The 16,754-nt window shown below is 41.5% G+C and overlaps 1 protein-coding gene and 1 non-coding gene across 2 annotated transcripts in view; one reads left to right on the plus strand and one right to left on the minus strand.

Moving 5' to 3' along the window:
* Window positions 1-16,346, minus strand: part of LOC124595178 (aquaporin-11) — a 244,824-nt gene extending 228,478 nt beyond the window's left edge. The window contains exon 1 of the mRNA XM_047133791.1: window positions 16,122-16,346. Coding sequence (XP_046989747.1) covers window positions 16,122-16,231 — 110 coding nt within the window. The 5' untranslated portion in view covers window positions 16,232-16,346. The remainder of the gene's footprint in view (window positions 1-16,121) is intronic.
* Window positions 15,301-15,375, plus strand: Trnap-cgg. The gene has a single exon. It is a non-coding gene; the product is annotated as a tRNA-Pro (tRNA).
* Window positions 16,347-16,754: the final 408 nt, after the last annotated feature.

The following is a 16,754-nucleotide window of genomic DNA, read 5'->3' on the forward strand; positions in this document are numbered from 1 at the left end:
CACATCCATGCCCGAGGCAGGATTCGAACCTGCGACCGTAACAGTCGCGCGGTTCCGGACTGAGCGCCTAGAACCGCTCGGCCACCGCGGCCGGCCCACGTCTTCCGGGTACTGCTGGACCAGTATTTCGATACACCTTTAGCGGATCACATTTACTGGTTTCTAATGTGAACAGATAACTGACAATGAAATTTCTGCAATTTTACGTCAGGAGCAAAACATGAGAAAAAGAAGTGGGAAACAATTGAGGTTTGGCACTACAGAAGGATGGTGAAAATGTGAGATTATTATGAAATGAAGAGCAAATACGAAGGACAAATGAGGGTCGAAGTACGTGTGAAGCCTTGCCTAAAGAAGTGCCAGATAAAAGTGATCTTTGTGGAAGTACCACGGATAATTAACACTGCGAAGATCGGTACAGGTCAGAAATTTGGAGAAGGATCATATACTACAATATACAAAACAATGCAAGCGTACTCTCACCCGTTCTTTATTCTACTTTATTATAAAATTGTAGTCTTAATTCAATGAGTAACGCCTGCTTTAGATATTTTACCCTTTAAAGCGACTGCGTGCTAATATTGTTGTTCTCCACAGCTGTTACGTGATATACGTAATTGAAAATCAAAGACTTTTATCACTAGGAGATTTTTTATTGACATTTTAGTTCATGTGCACCGCTGTTGTTATTGCATCCATTCTGTTCCTTTAATTCCGATTCTGTAAACACACTTCGGGCACTCATAACTTTTCTTCATCTTAAATGCTTAAAAATAAAGTTACTGACCTCTAAATTCCAATTTTACTATATTTCAGCTTATTAATTCCCATATTAATGTAGTGCAGCTTTCTGATCGTGCTGGTGTCTCCCTATTACTGTAACTGCACTTTAATTAAGCTCACTTACATCCACTAGGTACCCTGACCTGAATCTTCATCACAATACTTATCTGCAATCAACACCGAGTAAATCCGGTGATCTAAGTGTTCATTCAGTATCTACACAGGTACATATAAGACCAATCCCACCGATACACACAACGAAACTTCCTCACTGCTCAACTGTCCCTTAAAGTACTGCGTTATCTAGATGCTCTTGACAATGCTGAAACCCAGAACGACATGCAAACTACGTAATAAATACCTATAAAAATGACACTATATCAAATGAGCTCACACGGCCACGGGTATAGAAGAGAAAGATGTAATATTCATACAGCATGTTGTTGATTTTAGTGTAGTAAGTAAGCTGATACGAAAAGAGTAGGAAAGAATAGGAAATAGGCAATATTAAGCCTGTTCTAAGGAAGATGAAAAAATGAAATTAAAAAAAATGAATCCGATGTTTGCTTTTTCCACATCAGTCATCATACCCACCACCTCAATTCTGCGACATGAAATTCGACTTAACACATAAGCTTCATCTCCTCGCTATGTGATAGCTTTCCCACAAACGCTTCCTCTAATCGTTTCCTTCCGTTTCCGTCTGTGTAGATTAATGATGTCATTCATGTTGCTCATATCTTTGCTATCATCACCACTGCCTTCACTGTTTGATAATCCTATAAGAAGAACATCAATTTCTTATCAGTTGGAAAAGCCTCCATTGCCTTCGACAAGCATTCCATGTTTTTAGGATTATTATATTCGTCACATTTATGAATGTTTAAGGTATCTCCGAGATAAATACACTAGTTCCAAAAGTTGAGGACAATCGGAGAAAAGAAGAAAATGAAAACGGAAATGGGAGCGACCACTGTAAACTGAATGAGCATAAAGATGTTGTCAGAAAGCGAAATTACGTTATCCGCATTGTAAGAAACTACTTCCTGCTTCCAATAAGTAAGCTATTCAACGACAAATAAGTGCATCATATGTATGATGTCGCAACCCTGTTTGCACTATTGTTGTCGGCAAAGTGTTGTCTCATGCTGAAGTTTACAACATAATGCCGCAAAGACGCCATGGGGACTGTGTTGGGCGGAGTAAACTCCTCGCACGCTTTGGAACAGATCCAATGCACACGTAGTCTCAGGAGCATTGCGTGTCCCTCGGCGTTTCATTTTAAGGCTCTGGCGGCAGTTTTCACTCACAGCAAACGTTCGTCGCGGGCAAGTACCTCCACAATAGTGCCTGCCCTTAATTTCATGACGGAAACCAACAAAGTCTGCAAGACAATTATCTGCAGTACTTAACGTCACCTCTGCAATTAACGTATTCTAACAGATTGTCTACCAGAGGCTAGAAGCAGATGCTCTGTGCACAGGTGTTCTGCACAGGGTATTCTCCTGACACCAGTATAAACACGAGTACGTTCAATGGCACGAGGGACATTTCGTAAATAATGCTCACGTTGGTATTACTGTGGATTGTTTGGTGAAACAAGAGTGAAAATTACGTCAGATGTTATTGGGAGCTTGACGAAGAAGCTCGTGTCTTTGTTTTTTTACTGTATACTCTAACATAGAATTGGGGAGAGATAGAAATAGTTCCTGCAGGGATTCTCAGGTACTGAGATTGCTGAAGACCAGAGGTCGTACATCAAGATCGAAACTTTACGTGGCAAAAACCTGACAGCAATCCAAATTGAATTAAGTGAAGTTTGTCATGAGTTTACAGTGGATCTTTGTACAGTTTCACGTGGAATTAATCGTTTCCGTTGTGGCCGTGTGAGCATAGACGATAATCCAAGACCCGTAAGGCCAAAAAGTTCAATAGATGAACAAAGGGTGAAACTTGTGGTAGATGCTCCTGAACAAGATCGGAGTGTGATTTATGGACAACTCTCTGAAGCCACGGGAATTCCCCCAACATGAGTATTTCGTATTTTGACAAATGATTTGAAGAGGAGAAAAATTTCTACGAGTTGGGTCCCATACTGTTTGGCTGCCGAAGGGAAGCAGAAAGTCTTGGTCATTGAAACCTTGCTCAAACAACGATTTGACCATGAAGGTCAAGGTCTCTTGTGTCGCATTGTTGCTGTTGATAAAACGAGGATTCGAGACTTTGAACCGGAGCTGGAATCAGAGTCCAATGTATGGAGAGCTTCGGATACGCCACACCAAAAAATTTCGATACAATGAATCAAAGCTCAAGTAAATGATGATTTTTGCTTTTGATCACCAAGGAATCATCATGACAGATAGTCACATGTGGGACAAGTGTTACAGCAGTGTATTATTCTAACTTCACGCAAATCCTACGAAGAAAAATGTACAAAACCCGACCTCAGGTACTCGAGGCTCTTTCTTCACAAAAATGCTTTCCCGCATATCGGCAATGTTGTAGCCCAAAAACTGCGCGAATACAGAAGTGCTGCCGCATCCTCCATACAACCCGAACATGCGTCCACCAGATTTCAACTTGTTCCCGTGATTGGAAAAATCCTATGCTTGGCCGTCGTTATCTTTCTCTGGAAGAGATTTCTACCACCGTTAACTGAGGCATTCGACAGATGAACAAAAGTGGTGTCCTGGGTGTCATAATGGAGCTTCCGACACGTTGGGATTAAGTCTTAGAGAAGCAGGGAAACTATATTAAAGGACTGTAAAGTGATACTGAAAAACAAACAAAAAAGTAAAAAAAAAGCGTGTAAACAAAAAATATTAATGTGCATTATTTATGAAATGTCCCTTGTAATGCAGCAACTTAGAGATCGGTTCATGAGTGAATGTAGGGAGACGGATGCTGCAGATGAATTCTACTTCACTTTAGTGTATAAATTTCACTGCACATTTGTCTGGAGAGATGATCGTTGCCTGTACAAGGAGATGAACTTCGTGGCAAGAGCTTATTTCGACGATGGCGGGGTCCTGATATGGACATTAATCACGATGGACGTACGGAGCTTCCCGTATTTTATTTTTATTTATTCACGTGTAAAGTTCCGTAGGACCAAATTGAGGAACAAATCTCAAAGGTCATGGAGCATGTCAGTACATGAAATTAAAACATAAAAGTCAAAACAGATAAAAATAAAATGTTTATAAAACCGAAAAAAGTCAGTCCCTAAGTTTAATTAAACGCAATCAACAATACAACAAGAATCAGCTTAATTTTTCAAGGAATTCATCGACAGAATAGAAGGAGTGACCCACGAGGAAACTTCAGTTTCGTTTTGAAAGCACGTGAATTACTGCTAAGATTTTTGAATTCAAGTAGTAGCTTATTGAAAATGGATGCTGCTTTCTGCACAATAGTTAAGAAAGTCCGAACCAAATGCAGGTTTGATTTCTGCCGAGTATTAACCGAGTGAAAGCTGTTTATTCTTGGGAATAAGGTAATACTGTTAACAAGAAATGACACTAAGGAATAATATACTGCGAGGCCGATGTGGAAATATCCAGACTCGCGAACAGGGGTCGACAAGAGGTTCGTGAACTTACACCACTTATTGCCTGAACCACCCGTTTCTGAGCCAAAAATATCCTTTTAAAATGGGAAGAGTTACCACAAAGTATAATACCATACGACATAAGCAACTGAAAATAACCAAAGTAGACTAATTTTCATGTCGAACGATCACTCACTTCAGGTACGGCTCGAATAGTAAAACTGGCGACATTAAGTCTTTGAACAAGACCCTGAACGTGGGCTTTCCACGACAGCTTACTATCTATCTGAACACCTAGAAATTTGAACTGTTCAGTTTTACTAATCATATGCCCATGCTGTGAAATTAAAACGTCAGGTTTTGTTGAATTGTGTGTTAGAAACTGTAAAAACTGAGTATTATTGTGATTTAGCGTTAGTTTATTTTCTACAAGCCATGAACTTAGGTCGCGAACTGCAGTATTTGAAACCGAGCCAATATTGCACACAAAATCCTTTACTTCCAAGCTAGCGTCATCGTGAAACAGAAATATGTTAGAGTTACCCATAATACTACAGGGCATATAGTGGCCCCAACACTGATCCTTGGGTCACCCTCCACTTGACCTTACCCCACTCAGACCCCCCGTCACAGCCATTCTCAACACTGTAAATAATGACCTTTTGATATCTGTTGCTAAAATAAGAGGTGACCCAATTGTGAACTACTCCCCATATTCCGTAATGGTCCAACTTCCGGAGCAATATTTTGTGATTGATACAATCTAACGCCTTAGTTAAATAAAAAAAAATATGGCTATCGTTCGAAACCTTTTATTTAACCCATCCAATACCTCACAGAGAAAAGAGAAAATATCATTTTCTGTTGTTAAACGACTTCTAAAGCCGAACTGTACATTTAATATCAAATCGTGTGATATAAAATGATCAATTATCCTTACACACACAGCCTTTTCAATAACTTTTGCAAACACTGATGGCATAGAATTAGGTCTAAAATTGTCTACAATATCCCTTTCTCCCTTTTTATAAAGCGACTTTACTACTGAGTACTTTAATCGTTCAGGAAATTGACCGTTCCTAATTGAGGAATTACAAATATGGTTAAATACAGGGCTAACATGTGCAGCACAGTACTTCATTATTCTGCTAGACACTCCATCATAACTATGAGAGTCCTTAGTCTTCAGTGATTTAATTATTGACTCAATCTCCCTCTTATCTGTATCACAGAGGAATATTTCAGACATCAATCTTGGAAAGGCATTTGCCAAGAAAGCTATATGATTCCCTGTAGAAACTAATTTTTTATTTAATTCACCAGCAATCCTCAGAAAATTATTGTTAAACACTGTACATATATCTGATTTATCAGTAACAGAAATATTTTTAGTGCGAACTGACTTCATATTGTCGACCTTGTGCTGCCGACCAGACACTTCCTTCACAACTGACAATATGGTTTTAATTTTATCCTGTGAATTAGCTATTCTATTTGCATACCACATACTCTTTGACTTCCTAATAACATTTTTAAGCACCTTACAATACTGTTTGTAATGGGCTACTGTAGCTTGATTGTGACTCCTTCTAACGTTTTGATATAATTCCTGCTTTGTGCTACATGATATCCTTATCCCACTAGTGAGCCCACCCGGGCTGCCTATTAATGCTAGTACCTCGTTTAGAACGTTCTAATGGAAAGCAACTCTCAAAGAGCATGAGAAGTGTGTTAAGGAAAACATTATATTTATCTATGTTATTATCACTATAAACATCCTGCGACTCATGTTCCTCAACAAGGTTTAAAAAACTCTCTATTGCTGTTGGATTAACTTTCCTACATAGCTTGTAATTAAATGTGACATTTGTTCGAGTATTATAGCCTTTTAATGTTAAAATTTCTGCATCATGGTCTGAAAGGCCATTAACCCTTTTACTAACAGAATGCCCATCTAGTAATGAAGAATGAATAAAAATATTGTCTATGACTGTTCTACTGCGCCCCTGCACCCATGTTGGAAAAAACACAGTCTGCATGAGATCATACGAATTTATGAGATCTACCAACTTGTTTTTTCTTGCACCATCATACACAAAATTTATATTGCAGTCACCACATATAGCTAATTACTGGTACTTCTTACAAAGTGAATCAAGAACCCTCTTTAGCTTGAGCAGAAATGCTCCTTTGAAGTCAGAGTTAGGGGATCTATAAACAACAATTAGAAATTTAGTTTCACTAAATTTAACTACCCCAGCACAACATTCAAATTTCTGTTCAGTGCAGTGCCGTGATACGTCTATGGACTCGAATGGAATACTGTTTCTTACGTAGATAGCCACTCCCCCACCCCACAAGGAACTCCTTGAAACACAGCCAGCTAATCTGTATCCTGGTAAAGGAAGCCTCTCAATTGTCTAATTATTTAAGTGGTGCTCTGATATACCAACAGTTTCAGTCAACATCTATAAGCAGTTCGCTAACTTTGTCTCTAATACCTCTTATACTTTGATGAATACGCTAATTCCTTCTCTACTTGGAAACATGACGTTCTCTGAAGGTGAGCCCTTAGTTAGAGGGACTTCCTTTAAGCAGGTATGCCTATCAACTGACTTCAATCTAAAAATAGTGCAGCTCTACTACAGGAATTTTTTTCGTTAGCCGTATGAAGAATACTCCTAACACTCAGATGTACTGTAAATATGTGTCTATTTTTTCATTTGTATCTTTAGTGTAGACATGCTTTCATAAAGAACTTCCATATAATGCTACTATGATGATTCGTCGAACGCGAACATATCTACCGCATGGGCTGTTAGAATCGTCTGTGGATGTAAATTTTAGAGCTTGTGTAGGAGGGAAATTATAAACCGGCTGCCGCAGCAAAGGCTCTTACTTATCTCTGTGCAGCTGTGTGTCTGGAATGAGAACAACTGTCAAAAGACCTATTTAATATACCGATACAAAATAAGCTACTAATAATTTTATAGTTGAGGTAGTGATGAAGTCTGAAAACATCGCAGCTCAATTGTCTTATCAGTTTCAATGTTTTCATACTTTTAGATGGAAGAAATGTGGAATCGATGAGCTGTCTCATTTTCATATGATATATACTATACATCGAATGTGCTGTACATTGATTCCCACATTATGTACCTGAATATGAATCTTTCTGGCTTCCAAATCTATTGCAATTAAAATAAGATAGAAATACAGCTGTTTGTATACAAACAAAAAGTCAGTGAACGGTATTTATTTTCTACCTTGAAACGCACGCCAAGTCATTACCAAGCATGTACAGAAACAAGGCGTAATTCACGATGTTCTATATTAACTGTAAAGACATGCTCTTGTTTTGTCACTGTTCTCTCTCTCTCTTGTCTTTAATGCGGCTCTCTGTTTCATAAATTTTGTAAGTACATTTTACGGACACTGTCGACTGCCAAGGAGAATTTGGATTTTGTGATTAAGCCTTATCTAGTGCCACAGCGTTCCGGCATCCTTTTTAGGAAATATACCTCTGTTTTTCTCCTTGATGCTAAATTTTTGACACTAAAGTAAAAACAAATAATAGCAGATGAAAAGCTCTGCGGATGGGTGGCCGATTTAACAACTCTCGCATCTCGTTCATGTGTCCCCTTGTTTTTATTTTTAAAAGGCGGTCACTTGAAATCAAACGTCTGCGGCTTCCACAGTCTTAAATTAGTACTATGTTGTTCATTCTCACTATCAGAAAATCCTAACTTTCTATCTGCCATTCTTGTGGTCACTAGTTTTTTTCGCCATGGCTCTTATCTTGCAGCCTCAGAGGTCTTTCAAATGACACAGCTCCGCGTCGTTCTAATTCTTTTCTATCCAGTGATCCGTACAATACATATAATTCTGTGAAAACAACAGCGTGCTCCTAGTTAGTGTAACAACAGGACCACGATCGATGAGTAACAGCAGTTAGTACCGCTAACTCGCACTCAAGACTTGTACAGGTCCCATAGTTGTGGAATTAATTAGTAACTCCATGCCACGGTGTCTGGACGCTTGTATTCACAATTATGGGGGTCCGACATTATTACACGTACATTTTGTGACCATGAAGCGCAATAAACAAACTGTCCAAAGTTGAAAGTGTAATAAATAATAGCATGGTACAATAGGCAGAAACATCTGTATTGTCAGGTTTAGTTTTAGTATCGAAAATTTCCTCGTTCTTCTACTCAGCTAGTCGCTCTAAGCATTTCTGCTTTGTCGTGTGGGAATTTTTGTCCTTTTGTAATCGAAAAAAATATGGAGAAAGAAAATCCACCCCCGCGCCGGCGTTGTCAGTAGCACAAGTAGCTGTTGGTACCGTCCGGCATGTCACGCCTGTCCTGGTGGCGGCATATGAATATTGCAACATTATTTCCTTTGTAGTTAATGGAATGACTATCATCAGGGTTTAAGTTCGGACTATTCCATTCTCACGTGAAAACTATTAGTCTGGTGTTGAATCGCTTCTTACTTGCCTTTTTTAAGACAGAAGTTGTTCATAGAACCGCTTCTACGAAGCTGATCTTTGTTTATTGTGGAAATTGTGGAAACGCATGATACGGCAGCAACGTCTCACTGCAATTAGTATACCGTCTCAGTAGTACATTAGAGAGAGTACATTGTAGACGTGAGTAACGCTGAAAGAGCATTGCACTCCAGGCAGAATTAGAGCAAGGAGGAGAATAACTTCATGTGTGTTGTGAAGGAAGTCAGTAGTGATATGCTGTTCTTCCAGAAGTGAACTAGTGACTCATGTTAATACTAACTGCGGAAAAAGGACTTGCATAGTACGCTTCAACTTCCTAACTGAATATCATTTGCCTTACTATACTCCTAAGTATCATGTATTATCCAGTTCAAATGGTAACAAGCTGGGGATAAAACGTTCTCAAGGTGATCGCTTGGATAGCTGGTAGAAGGACAGCAAATGGGTAATACGTTAGTTTGAAGCAGACTATTCAGTTAAAAGACTTCTTTGTTGACATTGGAAGTACGATTTGAAGCACTAAAGAAGAGAATTTAACGTTTGAGCTTTATTTATTGTCGTGAACTAATGGACACTATTGTTTCTCTGAAAAAAACCTGTTGTCACAAACAAATATGTGTATGGTTAGAGTGTAAAATCAGAGTAAATTTTTGTGCTCAGTCATTGGGCAAAAAGTGAATTTTTTAATGTGTATGTTATGATGGAGAGAAAGGGGAGGGCTGGGAAGGCAAATAAGAGACTAAATGTTGCGGGGAAAGGACGTGTAGCTTAATAACAGTAAGTGGATACTGACAATGTTTCGAATGTACAAGAAGGAAAAAATGTCAACTATTTAAAAATTCAAATACCTCACGTAACAAATCTGTGGGCTACTGACTTTTGTCCAATGTGGATATCCGTACTTGAAGAAGCAGTTACAAAATTCACTACTGCCTACCGTTTCCAGTACATTTGTTAGTGCCGGCCGTGGTGGCCAAGCGGTTAAAGGCGCTACAGTCTGGAACCGCGCGAACGCTACGGTCGCAGGTTCGAATCCTGCCTCGGGCATGGATGTGTGTGATGTCCTTAGGTTAGTTAGGTTTACGTAGTTCTAAGTTCTAGGGGACTGATGACCTTAGAAGTTAAGTCCCATAGTGCTCAGAGCCATTTGAACCATTTTGAACATTTGTTGGTAAATTATTTGTTAATGTGTACAGAACAGACTTTTTTATTGGGTATTGTGTACTCCTCTAGCAAATTGTTGTATCCGAGAAAGATCATCCGCTAACTTTGGAATCGGAGGACATAGCTAGAGTGTTATCGAGTTTTCTGATGTCTCTATAGGACTGAAAAATAGCGCAGATCATAAATTTGCGTCTTAAAATGTGTCTGCGTTGAGGCAAGCAGCCATCCTGTGTACAACTGAAGTGTGCAGTAAGTTGGGGGACGTGAAATGTGCTGATTGGAGAAGTCATTAAAATAGGCGGAAGATTTGGAATTTATTACACTTTCAACTTTGAAGGACCAATGTTTATTGCGCTCCATGGCCACAACATAACATCATAATCTAACAACTGCCACTTTCAAATAAAATTATCATGAAATCTCTACCTCTCTCACTATATTTAAAAAATTGCTTTAACAACTCACTGAAACCACTGCTGTTTCCTAATCAGTATTTCAGATCCACCGATCCACTGCGAAAGGGAGTGTAGGTAGGGGCATAATAACGTGTGCAGCGGTTGATATAAGAGAGAGATCCCAAGCGGCCTGTACGATAGAGCGTATCGTCACTAGAGCATCACCTGAACGTGCAATGTACCCAAGCGAAAATTACAACGAGTTGCCCAGCTACACGAATCCGAGAGGGGCCGCATCGTTGGGCTGTGGGAGCGCCATCCGGTGGTACGGACACCATTATTGCCCGCTCTGCGCGGCAATGAATACGGGCAGGCAAGCGTGCACAACATGTAGAATCCGAGCGTCCGATATGCATCGCAAGGTGGGAGGACCGGTAGATTGTCAGCGACGCGCGAACAGATCTAGCGGCAACGATAGGGCCCATTGAGCGCGTCGCCCTGCCTTCTATGCTACATCCCGTAAAGTGCTAGTACCATTGGCAGACCGTTGCATGAAGCCAGACTTACTGGAAACCGATCGTTACTACGCCTGACACTCACACCCCAGCAGCATCGCTCCCGAGTCGCCTGGTGTCGGCAGCGACGGACAAGGGGCGCTGCAGGCTGGCAGCGGGTCAGCTTTAGTGACGAGTCCTGCTTCTGCCATGGAGGCGACTGCTACCGCGTCCGTGTCTGAAGACACAGTAGAGACCTCCACGAAGAGCGGTTTGTGGTCCCACCAAACGTTCCGTCAGCCTTGCATGACGGTGTAGGGAACGACATCCTATGGTGTCGTTCACCGTTAGTATTCCTAACGGACTCTGTCACAACCGTACGGTGCAACCAGTGGCTCTGCCGTTCGTGAACGCCCATAAGCAGGACAGCGCTTTTTCTCGTACTGCTGTCCCATTCCGTGCACGCCTAGCAGATGTGGATACCCTGCCACGGCCAGCCGCATCTCCCGATCTCCCCCGACAGAGAATGTGTGGGGTGCCATGGAGCGTCCCATAAGGACCCCAACTCTACCCACCTGTCTGTTGTAACTGCGCGCTCAGGTGCACGCGGTATGAGATGGATTACGACAGGACTGTATCCGAGGCCTGTACAGCTCCCTGCCGATATATCTGTACACTTGTATCCACAATTATAGGGGTCTGACATTATAACATGTATATTTTGTGACCATGTAGCGCAATAAACATTGGTCGTTCAAAGTCGTTGAAAGTGTAATAAATCCCACATGTGTAGTACCATCTATTCGCCTGCCAACAATAACTGCAATTGGCCTTGTCTTTCTAGGCGCAGCTCTGTTCATGACGATGATTGTAATATCGCCTGCCCTCTTAGCTGAGTGTTGCCCGCACGGTAGTTCAGCGTCTTCGGTCAGAGGGTTAGCTGCTCTCTGTAATAAAAAAAAAAAAAAAAAACTGAGTTAATGTATCAACGATGAACTTCAACAAGTGTCACAGGATGTCCGCCCGAACAAATACAACGATCAACTACGAACAAAATGAAATTAAGGAAAAAAAGAAGTGTCAGCGTGTATGACTGTCATACAGCGGACCCAGGTTCGATTCTCGGCCAAATCGGAGATTTTTTTTCCGCTCGCAGTGGGTGTTGTATTGCCTTCATTATTATTTGAACACCATTGACACACAAGTCGCCCAGTTTGGCGTCAACTGAAAAGACTTGCAACTCAGCAGGCAAACTTTCCCGGCCACCAACGCAATATGACCATTTTATTTCAGTGTAATATTACGATGAGCGCTTTGTTACCCAGTTCATTGTTATACCGTTTGTCAGGAGATGAGAACAGAACAGTTGAATAGGGACTGACGTCATATAATGCAGACAGGAAACATTCCCAGATCATTGGCCAGTGGAATAAGTATAGTCTACTGCAGTGTAGATAATCTATGCTGTCTCAGAAGGAGCAACATGGATATATTTTGAAAGTTATATGCAATGTGAATGGAAGTATCATAAAACAGGTTTACTACTGCCAAATGAGACAGAGAACAGCTAAATGTCTCACTGTCGTAACCAATTCAAGATTTGGAATGGCACCATGTGCATGCTCATTGTCACGATACGGAACAAAGCTGGTAAAAGTGCAATGAAGCAGGTATAGACTTAATAGCGTTTCTCTAAACACTGCAATAATATAGTGAGTATGTATGAAACCTTCGTGTATATGAATTATCGTGTACAGGCTGCTGAAACCACTGCAGAGTGAAACGGAAGCGTTTCGTCTTCCACTCGCTTTATAGTAAGGGAAGGCATGCAAAATTACCGTACTGCTCGAGAATGGATAGCTGCAATTTATGAAGCTTGCTGCATGTTTGTATAAACTTATTCATAGCCTCATTGACGGCATTTTATAAAATGAGTCTGCGCTGAGCAGTGAAAAAAAGCCGAAACGTCACATATGTTTTGAATGACACTGAAACGTCTATAATCACTAAGTGCAACTATATAGAACCGTATGGAACTCGCATAGTCCTAACACAGTTCACGCCTCACAAGTCCATCGGCAGACATTTCTACACAGTACTACATAAAGCCTCACTACTTGTGCGCGCAAAATAACCTTAACTTTACAGCATAACAGTTGTCTCTCTTGACTGACTAAAACAAAGTGTATTTCTGTTCGCAGACGTTTACATCATACGCTGCCCTCCTCCACTCCCCTCTCCCCTCGCCCCTCCCATCCACCCCCCCCCCCCCTCACTATTCCCATTCAAATTTCAGAATCACACTCAGCAAGAAGTACCAACCCAATACTCTGCTGCAATCACGTCGAGCAGCAAAGAAAACAAGGCAGTTTATACTTGAGCTACTGTACGCTGAATTGTTTGATCCATGTGTGTTTTCATCCGAAAAGATGTATGATGGTAAAATAGCGAATGTATCATGTCTTATTCTCCAGAGAAAATCATTACAGCCTTCACCCTCTCAAGTCCAATGAAAATCTTATAGTATTTTTTTGGCATCTGAGGTTCCATAGGCAGAAATTAGAAACAGTAAAGACGGAAAGGGAAAGGGCCAGGGGAAGGAGGCTTTTATTTGTTCAGACGCGTCGCAAAATATTGAAAGAATTACTTCGATAGATCACAGGTCTATGCCAGGGATGGACTTATATGTGGGTTGTTTTCAGTTTTTTATATATTTATGTACAACACATGTAAAACATGTATAAATGTATTTAACTCAGATGAACATAATGACCCACGCTGACGACATATTCAACATCTAAATTCGAAAGTTCATTACGGTAAATAAGAAGACTAACAAGAGGGTTTGGAGAAGCTCATAAGCAAATCAAGCAATAACAATTTTTTTGAGTACTTTAACTGAATTGAAAAGAATGTAATCGATTACAGAACTTGATAAGAGCAGCATTTCGCTTACAAAAATGTAACTATGCCCAATAAAGGTTTTGTCCATTGTAAATCACATTTTTAAATTTGTAAAAGGTCGTAAACGTTCTTCAACATAAAATGTTCGAAACTACGAAAAGTACCTTCAAAACCCATAATTGCTTACGATTCTCCTTACGTAAGTTTTGACTGGAGGAATCATTATTAAGAAAACTAACACTCCACATTATATTAATCTCTGTCAGTGATTCCCTGGATAACAATTCAGTTTCAGCTTTGGTGTGTGCCACGTGATTCCCTCGTGTCAAAATCTACCAAATCATATAATTTATTCTGTTCTTCTCTGTTGGGCCATATGAAAGGATGTTCGTATGATCCTTCTAACGTAATGTGAACATATCTCGTAACCAATCATTGCAATCAAAACTGTTTTTGAGCGAACGCATCGCATATCGCGCATTAAATTTGTCCAAGATTTTATGCATAAACTATAACTATGCGCTATGAGTATATATACGTCAACCCACAATTATTTTAAGTCTAAGTTTAAGAGAATGGCACACGAACCAGCCGCTATCTAAAATAAAATGTTGGCCCTCAAATTAGATCCAAGCTAGCTAGCATTCTTGACGGAAATACAACGCTACTAAAACACTTGAATATAAAGTAATTTATAACAGATATACGACTGGGTTGTAGAGGAAATTCAATTGCGACGTATAACTTGGAAATGGATAGGAGAGAATTCTCGTAAAAGGGATAAGTGCTAACGAAACCTTATTAGGCTTCTGCTATGTCATCTAAACTGCTTAAAATTGTATGCAGTTCGTACCTGTCAGTTATTTGAAACACCAATGTTTAAACCTCATAAAATATATGATCATTCATGTACCATAAACGCTACTTCTAAAATGCACTTTGTTTTCGCTATAAGCGTTTTGTGAAAGTTGCCAGGATATTGGAACCAGTGACGAAGATTTTATTAAATAAAAAATGAAACGGGTACGAGGACGAAGCAGTTCATTACAGCAAGTTGATAGACATAGAATACAGGTAATAAAGTATTTATACAGCAGCTACGGGTGCTAGGGCTGCACAAGTGAAGAAACGTATCTTAATGTCTCATTACTATTCCTTTTTGTGTGTCTGTGAAAGGTTCTCCATTATATCTTGTAATAAAGACAGATGTTCACATTCATGGATGTTCATAAGTAGTTCCGTTTGCAGTGTAGTAACGAAACTTGGGGTGTAGTGTATGTTGAATTATAGATAGTTTGTAAACAAACATACAGAAACTTTTCGGAAACCTCTCGTAAGGAAGGGGATTCCCGTTTTGCTCCACGAAGATGCAGTATTTTCTTTTAAACTGCACCAGCATAAAACTTCCTGGCAGATTAAAACTGAGTGCCGGATCGAGACTCGAACTCGGGACGCGGTACTGGCAGACGTAAAGCTGTGATGTGGGGGCGTGAGTCGTGCTTGGGTAGCTCAGTTGGTAGAGCACTTGCCCGCGGAAGGCAAAGGTCCCGAGTTCGAGCCTCGGTCCGGCACACAGTTTTAATCTGCCAGGAAGTTTCATATCAGCGCACACTCCACTGCAGCATGAAAATCTCATTCTGCACCAGCATAGTTTTGACAAATTTTCAGAATGCAGAAAATAAGCGAAATAATATGCTTGGTAGAATTTGCTGTGGAGCTTGTGCCAAAAACGTTGGGAAATGTTACAGAAAGCCAGGAGATCAAGGGAAAGGCATATTCTACCTCGATACTCGATGATTGCTTCGCAGAGAATGGAGCATATGCATCTGCATAAGCGTACTCCACGCTCATATTATTACACCTCACAAAATTTGAATTTTGAGTACGTAATCACTCGCTCTCTAAACTGCCGACTTGTTTGTATCAAAATATTGTCAAACACGCAACACCATTCAAGAAATAAAACCGCCGTTATAGAAGTCATCCAGTGTGTAGTGGTTTGCTCTGAGCACGAGTAACCAGCACCGCCGAAGGCACACTGCGGTGGAATCAGAGCTGCCGTTTTTATCGTCGGATTTTGTAATACGAGCACGTGTCCCCCGGTAGCGAGGCGACAGTAAGCGATGGTATTAGCGGCTGTCGTGTGGCCTGGTGCCTGCTGGCCGCTCTCTCATCGGCGTGGGAGGGGATCGCGGCGAGCGGCGCCAGCGCTTTGTATTACAGGGGGGCCCGCCGCACCGAGGCCAAAAAACGTATCGGCGCGACCTCCCGGCCCGGTGCAGCTGCCGCGGTGGCGGTGCGCGGTGCGCGCAACTCACCCATACTGCTTGTTGATGGTGACGAAGGCGTAGGGTTTCATGGCGAGGCCGCGGCGAGCACTGGTGCCTAGCGGCACTCTGGCGAGCGCTCGCGTTATTTTGGGCGCCATCCGGGGGCGTGCTGATCTGTGCCGAGCTCTGGCCGCTGCTCCTCGCCTCTCCTCTCCTCTCCCGGACCGAACCGATCCGGCCCACTCCGAGACGCGCCGGGCAGTGCGCGCCGCCCGCCGCCGCCGCCGACGACGCCGACGTCGCGGGCGACGGCGCACGAGCGCCGCCGGTCGGGGCTCGGAGCCCTCCCGGCACCTCCTCTGGGCTGGGGCGCCACCACAGGGCCGCCTCGGAGCTGAGGGCACTCGGCGGCCAGCTACGCTACCGTGGACGCGAGGTGTCACGAACCTACTAGCGCTGGGGGGAACGCAGCATGTATAATCCAAAACAGCTCCTTCGGACCAATGCAAATGAACTTTGAACGATACTCGGTTCATTTTTCTACAATACAGCGATATTAAACCAATGAGGTTTTTCCATTTACTTAAGGGAAGCTGGAAGACGATAACAGCTTCTTCTTCGTTTTTTTTCTGGTCTAATATTAGCGCTCAACGGAAACAAGAATCCCTAGAAACCAAAAAA

The sequence above is a fragment of the Schistocerca americana genome, chromosome 2 (genome assembly GCF_021461395.2).
Source record: "Schistocerca americana isolate TAMUIC-IGC-003095 chromosome 2, iqSchAmer2.1, whole genome shotgun sequence".
Lineage (NCBI taxonomy): Eukaryota > Metazoa > Arthropoda > Insecta > Orthoptera > Acrididae > Schistocerca > Schistocerca americana.